General features: G+C 44.6%; 1 protein-coding gene across 2 annotated transcripts; it reads left to right on the top strand.

Moving 5' to 3' along the window:
- The first annotated feature begins 1,016 nt into the window (after window positions 1-1,016).
- LOC140587018 (suppressor APC domain-containing protein 2-like) lies at window positions 1,017-8,716 on the top strand. Of its 2 annotated transcripts, XR_011988783.1 has the most exons (5): window positions 1,017-1,272; window positions 1,460-1,561; window positions 1,865-1,981; window positions 2,172-4,241; window positions 7,334-8,716. XR_011988783.1 is itself a non-coding variant. In XM_072708552.1 (4 exons), exons 1-4 carry the CDS (start codon window positions 1,135-1,137, stop codon window positions 2,298-2,300), a joined length of 486 nt encoding a protein of 161 aa, XP_072564653.1. In that variant the 5' UTR covers window positions 1,017-1,134; the 3' UTR covers window positions 2,301-5,732. The 2 variants fall into 2 exon arrangements, 1 of the variants encoding a protein (XP_072564653.1); XM_072708552.1 differs by lacking the exon at window positions 7,334-8,716 and having other exon boundaries at window positions 2,172-5,732.
- Window positions 8,717-9,140: the final 424 nt, after the last annotated feature.

Raw genomic sequence — 9,140 nt, 5'->3', positions numbered from 1 at the left:
TAGGACTGGCAGTTGGGCAGTGCTTGGACTGGGAGCCAAATGTTTATCTGTGATGTATGCCGCATGTCAATATTTAGACAAGGGGTTAAGAGGTGAAGCTCTGTAGGAGTACAGGGTGTCCGTGGGCTGATATTTTGACTGACTGCCTGTCTGCTGCTGATAAGATTTGCGATGTTCAGGAGAGCTGAGCTGATGTCTGGGAGGGCACGGGACCCTCGATTTTGCCGGTGCTGAGTGACGTTTTTCTTTTGGAAGATGGATGCAGAAGGGTGAGGCTCTCGCTCGGTGCCCTTCTGTCCGTCTGTGGCTGTGTTTTGTTTCATGGAAGCTTATTGGTGGAGGCCGTGGTGTGACTTTCGCTTTTGGGCCTGTTGGCGATGTTGCGAGCCTAGAAATAGATGTAAGCCGCAAGACCCCAGCTGTATCATCTCCAGCTTCTGCTCTTTCAGCCGTGCAGAATTTCCCCCCATTGTGTAGTAAACCCCCCACCCTGTTCAGCCCTATAGAAAGTGCATTTTTCCGGCCCACCACTCAGACTCACAGCCTGACATTTTGGGTTGCACTTTATTCCCCATATAATGGCTGCCACTTCCCCCACCCCCGTCCCCACCCCACCCACCCCCCACGTTCACCCATTCTCTGGCCGTAGCTCTGATTAATAGGTCCTGGGATAAGTGACCGTATTTCACTGTTGTTTGAAAATATGCTTATCAATAAGTAGCTATTTAAAATGTCGTTAAAAACGGCGTGAAAGGAGCGAATGTGCCGCGTAAGTTAGTGAACAGTTGAAGGTGCGAGGAGGAGGTGCAATTGTGTCCAAAAGCCGGGTTTTACGGAGCGTGAAGCGCTGCCTGCCGTTGCCATGACAACAGGCTGGGAATGGGCCAGTGTTTCAGAATGACTTCAGGAGGAAGCTGCTCCAAGTAGCTGCCAGCTCTATTTCCATATTATGAATCAACGCTGACAGTATTTTAAGTGCATTTTTTTGTCTTTAGAGGCGAAACTCCTTGTCATTTGAATTCCCTGAAATGAAATGACCTCCAGGCACCTCAGCAACGGATTACCCATAATGCATTGCTACAAAAGGTGAATAAGGTCCCATCTTCCTTCTTTGCCATCACCTAGCTGAAGCAGATGAAGGAACTGGAGCAGGAAAAGGACTCCTTGCTTGCTGGGCTGGACGTCATAGAACGGGCCCGGGAGTGGTACCAGAACCAGATCCAGAATGTGGCAGAGAAGCAGAGGCAAATGGGCCAGACCAACCCCAGCACGGTGAATATGATCCTGATTCTGCTGCTTGCATCCAAGCTATCAAAACCGCCTCAGGTTAATCTTAAAATAATGGCCGGGCTGACTAACGTTAGCTGCCACCAGCATGGTAACATGATGCCCCACCAGTGTGGTTAGTAAGACCTGACACACTGTTTTCTGTTCTTATTTCGACTATCATCACCTCCAGGATCTCTTCCCGGAGTCCGGTCAGGGCCGTCTGAACCTCCTGCTTCCTAAGCTGCAGGACGTCAACCGCTGCCTGAGTGATCTCATCTCCTGCTCCGGAATGGTTAGTGAGAGTCGCCCTGTTTCATGTTTCACCTTCTTGTCGGTTTGTCGGTGCTTCCAACATCTGTTGGTAACTCTGCATATAACAAATGCACACTGATCCTGCTGAAAAAATTTCTAACATGTTTGCCTTATGTTACCTGGTTTTAATGGATAGTTACTTTCTTGTGTGGTGGGCCAAAGCTAGCACTGTCTCCACCCTTGGGGTCCCTTTCCTGAAGTTAGCAGATATTCACTGAGCAAAGGCCTCTGTATTGAGCAGGAATTTCAAAGTCACATTTTTTTTTCCTCCTCACTTGTGTAGCCCATCACATCTCATGGTGCTCCCCCACCGGCCATCCCCTTGAACCCACAGCCACCTCCCCCAACTGCACCAAATGCCATTCAGAGATTGAAGGACCAGAACCGGCTCCTCACCCAGGTCAGACTCTGCTACAACCCTTGACATTTACACAATCATCAAAAAAATCAATAAGCCATTGTTTTCTGCAACCCTGCTCCAGTTTTATCTCTGAATCTGCCACTGAACAGTCTTTCCTGTCCTTTTCTCTGCCTTTTCTCTTCCCAACACCATCCCTTCCCCTGTTCCTCTGCTTTTCGTTTGTGCTCAGGAAGTGACTGAAAAGAGCGAGCGGATTACCCAGCTAGAACAGGAGAAATCTGCTCTTATCAAGCAGCTTTTTGAGGCACGAGCTCGTAGTGCCCATGACAACAGCACTTTGGACTCCACCTTCATCTGAGTCCACCCAAAGGGGCGGGGACAACCATAGGCTCCGCCTTGCCCTGGCCACTCCTGTGACTGGAACCCCCCCTAAGCTCCGCCTCATCAGGCCACTCCCATGACCTTGCCTACCTAGGCTCCGCCTTCATCTGGCCACTCCCATGACCATGCCTACCTAGGCTCCGCCTTCATCTGGCCACTCCCATGACCTTGCCTACCTAGACTCTGCTGTAATCTGGCCACTCCCATGACCTTGCCTACCTAGACTCTGCTGTAATTTGGCCACTCCCATGACCTTGCCTACCTAGGCTCTGCTGTAATCTGGCCACTCCCATGACCATGCCTATGTAGGCTCCGCCTTCATCTGGCCACTCCCATGACCTTGCCTACCTAGGCTCTGCCTCATCAGGACACTCCCATGACCATGCCTACCTAGGCTCCGCCTTCATCTGGCCACTCCCATGACCATGCCTACCTAGGCTCCGCCTTCATCTGGCCACTCCCATGACCATGCCTACCTAGGCTCCGCCTTCATCTGGCCACTCCCATGACCATGCCTACCTAGGCTCCGCCTTCATCTGGCCACTCCCATGACCATGCCTACCTAGGCTCCGCCTTCATCTGGCCACTCCCATGACCATGCCTACCTAGGCGCCGCCTTCATCTGGCCACTCCCATGACCATGCCTACGTAGGCTCCGCCTTCATCTGGCCACTCCCATGACCATGCCTACCTAGGCTCCGCCTTCATCTGGCCACTCCCATGACCATGCCTACCTAGGCTCCGCCTTCATCTGGCCACTCCCATGACCTTGCCTACCTAGGCGCCGCCTTCATCAGGCCACTCCCATGACCTTGCCTACCTAGGCTCTGCCTCATCTGGCCACTCCCATGACCTTGCCTCCCTAGGCGCCGCCTTCATCTGGCCACTCCCATGACCATGCCTACGTAGGCTCCGCCTTCATCTGGCCACTCCCATGACCATGCCTACCTAGGCTCCGCCTTCATCAGGCCACTCCCATGACCTTGCCTACCTAGGCTCTGCCTCATCAGGCCACTCCCATGACCATGCCTACGTAGGCTCTGCCTCATCAGGCCACTCCCATGACCATGCCTACCTAGGCTCCGCCTTCATCTGGCCACTCCCATGACCATGCCTACGTAGGCTCCGCCTTCATCTGGCCACTCCCATGACCCAAGCTTCACCTTCACCTGACCCTTTGCGAGACACTGGCACGATGCTTGCCCCTCTTCTCCCTCTACTTTTTGTACTATGGAGTTCTTCCAGGGATGAACCCTACTTCCATCACTTGAAAAAAGCTTCTTAATAAGAGGCTTATATTGGAAATACATCAGTCACTTTCCAAGTTGGAGTGAATCCCATTAAACTCTTTTATTACCTTTTTAATGAGAAACTATTTTCACCCTTGGTTTGTTTTAAGCTATCCCCCTTAATGGAGTGATTTAATTCTTCATGAATTTAATTAACCTAATAGTGGCTATACACTTCCTTATGGATGGTTGGTATTCAAAGCCGACAGGGAATATTTCGGCAGTGCTGGTGGCTTTTGCCAAACCAAGAAGACGACAACCACTCATCCTTCGGACCTTACCATTAATATGGATGGATTGGCTCAGTGCTACATTTTTGATTAAATATCAACACCCCCCACCCCCCCCCAAAAATCCCTTCAGTGAGTGTGAATGACCTGAGAAAGAGCAAATATTCCCCAACGGGGGAACGTGTGGGCGGGACGAGAAAGGAACTTGCATGCTGAAGAGGTTTGCGGCCTTGAGCTGTGACCTTCATCCGATTGCACCCCCCACGGCAAATGGAAACGGAAGTGACTGGAAGGTGGTGCAGTTGGCATCGCGGAAGTGTTTGTGTTTGATGGAACAGGACCGATGTTTTGCGACCCCCCCCTCTCTCAAGTTGGTGCGAGTGTGATGCTGGGGAAGAGGTAGGTCACTGTAGGTCGAACAAGCTTGAGTTGGATCTGCATGTTGTGATCAGCTCTAAATTGGATTAAGTAATAGGGAATCGCAGTACATTCTCCATTCTACCCCTCCATAACCAGTAACTCCCAATCTTGGTGGCGTACAGATTTCTTCCAGGGACTGTGTCATCCCTGAATGGGACGTCTGTTTACACTACATACTGCATTGTGCTGATATTTCAGGCCACACAGACATGCTGCTGTCCCCCGTAGTCTGTAATCTGCAGATAATGGTTTTAAGGAAACTGACTGTTCAGTGTTGGTGTTCTGAGGGACTGTGTTTTGGAGCTTATTTGTATGCTGTTGCTTTTGAGGGGGGATGAACCAAAAAACTGCAATGGGGGTGCTCTCCTTTTTGAAAATGTGGTCCAAAGAATGTAGGAAGCCAATGGAAATTTCCATTTCTCGCAAATGCAGATGGCATTTCTGCATATGCAGTACGTACTGTTTACATATTAATTAGTCTTGTTTGACTGATGGATGCTGTGTCTTGTCAGAGAAGGCTATGACCCTTACCATCAAACAGATGTTTACACATCCTGCATTTTTAGATTAGAAAACATTCTATCTTTCATGTGTTACGGCAAAGCTCATTTAAAATGACTAAAAGTGGATTTAAATATATATATATATTATTTTAAAATGATATATTGACTTTACCCATGACTTTACCCATAAGATAAATATCTTTAGTAGGTTCCGTATACATTGTAAATTAGTGTCACCAATAACGTAGTTTTTTCATGAGCCCATTTATGTACATGTGAGTTTAAGAATGAGTTCAAATTAGATCTAAAAAAGGAGAAAAATCCTTATTTACAGTTATATAACTATTTAGTCTGGATAAACATAAAGGCACGCAACAAATATCAAGGAGTTAGAAAGCTGCCAACAACAACATAGACCCCCGAGTACAGCTTCTAACCTTTTTTTATTACTAATTGATCTTTTTGACATGTTTTAGCAGTATTGCAAAATTGAAACCACTGTCCTATACTTGACAGGACTGTCAACTCCTGCTTGACCGCAAGGTTACTGAACCCATACATGCACCACCGATAACCTAAGCGAATTGTATTCTCCTTATCAGGCGTGTTGTGTTAGCCGATTGCTGTGGGAAGGTGCAGGAGTGATACTTGAGAAAGATTCTGAATGTATTAAAATGTTTTTTCTTTATCCTACCTGCGCTTTGCATTGTGTTTTTAAATTATAACTCATATTTGAACTTGTACGAGTATAGAGAAATGGTGAGAGATCCTGGTCACTTTTTGAACAGAGCTGTATGCATTTGTATGTCAGAGCAGACTGGTCATGTTTTATGGTTCCATCCATCCAGCCTATTCCAGGAGAATTCACTCCATTCACAGGCGTTTTCTTCTGTCATTCTGTTTAAGTCTTCGTTTACCTGCTGTCGCTTGTAAATAACAATAAAGCATGAAGTACGTAGCACTTAAATGTGTTCCATGTAATATCTCTTTAATTTCCCAACACAATTGGAGAACTGCTCGTTTATTGATTAGGGACTAAAATCTCACACATTGCAGTTCTCCAGACACTTTACATCAAATGAACAAGAAAACTTTGAGCTGCAGTGGGTTTCTTAGTCGATCAGTCAGATAAGTCATAACTTATGAGACTAACTGTAATTGATTATCAGCTGGAGAAACAAATATCCTCCCCATACAAGCAAGTAACAGGAAAAAATATATATTTATTGATATTAAATGTTTACGGTGACAATAGAAATGACATCGAGGTTCAAAAAAACCTACTTAATGACAGGTTCTTCGCTAGGGGCCCCTACCTAACTTGTGTAAATGACATGTCTAGTTAGCGATCAGATAGATCAGAAGCAAGCATCAACAAGCCAGCCAATTGCAATATTAGCAGGTGGATACAACCAAATGTGTGGAATAGAACTCTTAGTCAGAATTCACAATAAACTAACAGCTATTTCGTGCATTTTGTAGAATGGAGTCAACCGCTATCATTAAATTGCATTTACTTCAAATGAGAGTCTCTCTTTTCATGTCCTGAAACAGCAATAGACTAGTTTAAGTGGGAATGCTTGCCACTGATGTACACCTTAGCAATGGACACAGACCTTCTAACCACTGAACCTTATGAGACCTTGCACTCCATTAAAGTCACCGCAGTCTGCACCACCTGAACGTCGGAATCATGCCTTGGTTCCGAGGTGTTGAATGGACTCTGACACTGGAAACACTCCCATCAACAAACAGAGTATCGAAGCCTTCAGCTTTGCAATCTGCCAAGTTAAAGTGAAAATGTGATGTGCTTTTGGCTACGATTAAACCATACTATGGAGCACCATGAAAGCAGTGAGTTTTACCGGGTCTGTTAATGTGCTTGGTGCTGATGACATCGCTGCCACCCTGCGGTCTTCCCCTAAGGGCCTTGTTTTCCTAAACTCCATGTTATCATTTCATAGCCGTGTCACGACTTTCTTGAGGATCCGAGATTTGAAAACCAAGAAGTCCAGTTATTTTCTCTTTATACCTTTATCAGACATCACTCCACCTTAACATGGTTGACAATGTTCTCTGGATCCTCATGTTGGCCAACAGCTTTTCCAGACCTAATACATTCATATTAAGCTTCATTGGCAGGGGTGCGATTTATTTGTCTTACATGCACTTACACTTCATGTATATTTGCCTAATGAATAAAGTCAACTGCCACATACTCAATAGACTTGCTTTAGAATTGAACACCAATAAAACTTAATTGTTTAGCCAAAAATCTATAAATATGGCACCAAGAGAGCAATCTGGGGGTGTAGAAAAGCCAGCTCACCTCCTGGTTTATCCGCCACCTGTCATCAAACCCGCCACGTCATCCACGTGTAAGATGTTACACTTTGTTACACTGACTTTCAGAAGTGTACCGTCCGACTGTTGCATCACTTGTTTACGCCGCATTTCCGACAGGCACCCATTGCCTGTTGCATCAGCACTGATTTGTGCCCATCATTACAGTTTCTTGGTGTTTTCCACCAGCTGATTAATTTTCATTATCATTCATTTGTCTCACAGTGTCCATTCAGTGCCAGGAGCTCCAGGTGGGTCTTGCAACAATGTTTTGTAGTTCAAGAACCTGCACCCTCCATTGCAAAGAAGAAGGAACCTAAGACCAGTCCACCAGCAGGCAATTTCCACTCGTCTCTCCCACTGACCTCCATGGCCTGGCCGCAGTTCCGGTGGTGCTTGGCCACACTGTACGTCGTCCTTTTCTCTCGTCTTTGGTCGTGACTCAGCGCAAAACTTACAAACGAAGGTTGACGACAGACTGACTGTGACATCCATACACTGCCATCGTGCTCACGGGTAAGACCAGTCTGATTTCACCATGTAGAGAGCTGGCCTCTATCTGTGTACTGGTATCATACCACAACTACAATTAACACTATTAGTTTCAGGAATGCTAATGCAATTAACACAGCAATTTGGGAATGATTTACAGGTACAATAAAACGGAGAGATTCTAATTTAATTTCTCCATTTACAAAAAATAAAATGAAAAACTGAGCATTGTACATTAGTTTCATACACATTAATAGGTTTTATCATTTACTTTTTTTTTTGTTGTTGCTAGATTTATATATAGGCCTATTTCAACACAGGTGTATGTTCCAGCTGTAATTAATTATACAGGCATTGTCCAGTTGGGGATTGAATTCTTTTAATCTTATTCGCCGTACAATTACATTTACAAATTGATTCCATAGTTTTGGGGTGAATTGTACTGGTAAGAAAGCTAAAAGTAAACGTATTTTATTTATTCGAATGAAATCATCGCTATCAATGCATGTCATTTTGCATACTCAAAACAATAAAAAAATTAAATTAAAAAACAAAACACTCGCCAATGCGGGAAGGTAAACAGAGTACTGTGTATTTCTTTTGTTCCCTTTATATGTGCCTATTATTAGATTATTAGACAAACAATGAATGCGATAAGAATAAATACATTTAATTTTCCACGCAACCATATACTGTATATGCGACTGGAAGATGGATGAATGGACTAACAATCGCACTTGGAAATGCAGTCGGAAAAGGCGTCGTTTCATGCTCGGCTTTGGCTCAGACTCCTCTTTCCACTTTTAATAAAAAAAATCATGCTAATCATGGACATGAAGTAAAACTAGACCCAATATTAATACCGTGGGCGAGAATAAATATTTGCTATAACAGGTCAATTCATAAACAAATTCATATTTAAACTGGATGCCATATATTTGATTTTGGATAAATTAGAAAGGCCGACTTCTCATAAAATTTACCTGGATGGAAATTTTATAAACGGCGATCGCACAGAAATTTATCATAATTTACATACGCATGCACATGGATAGCACATTAAGGTACTGTAGGCGCATGAATGAAGAGATTAGCATTGACTTTTTGTAATTAATTAATTTTAAGAACGCCCTAATTACAAATTTAGCACAACTGGGTATTAAATGTGACAGTTGGTATAGGACACCAGATTCGACGTGATCAAAAGTTTGCTGCACTGAATTCTCGTTAAGTAACACACCTATGAAACAGTTATTACAAATGCATGACGTACTCTTCCTACAAAGGATTATGAAAAATGACCAGAAAAAGTGTAGATCGCAAGCCTTTACTAGATATGCGGTTATTGAAGCTGGATGGAGAGAAACCGAAAAGTATTATGCTTAGGCTACTTGTAACGAATCATGTTATTCGTGTTAATTTGCAGTCAGCAGCTGGCATGTCTGTCCATACTGTTATCCTGAAGGACGCACTTTAAAGACTTAAGCGAAGTCTTCCGAGTCCGCATGTCCAACAGAATTAATTTTCTCGCAGACTCGTG

The sequence above is a fragment of the Paramormyrops kingsleyae genome, unplaced genomic scaffold (genome assembly GCF_048594095.1).
Source record: "Paramormyrops kingsleyae isolate MSU_618 unplaced genomic scaffold, PKINGS_0.4 ups128, whole genome shotgun sequence".
Lineage (NCBI taxonomy): Eukaryota > Metazoa > Chordata > Actinopteri > Osteoglossiformes > Mormyridae > Paramormyrops > Paramormyrops kingsleyae.
This window is presented reverse-complemented; position numbering and strand designations above follow the sequence as displayed.

What these genes read in the sequence shown, in the direction of transcription:
- LOC140587018 (XM_072708552.1), top strand. Translation starts at nt 1,135, where the DNA reads ATGAAGGAACTGGAGCAGGAAAAGGACTCCTTGCTTGCTGGGCTGGAC. An exon ending in GCCAGACCAACCCCAGCACG is followed by an intron (nt 1,273 to 1,459) that starts GTGAATATGATC and finishes CATCACCTCCAG; the next exon opens with GATCTCTTCCCGGAGTCCGG. An exon ending in AGAACCGGCTCCTCACCCAG is followed by an intron (nt 1,982 to 2,171) that starts GTCAGACTCTGC and finishes GTTTGTGCTCAG; the next exon opens with GAAGTGACTGAAAAGAGCGA.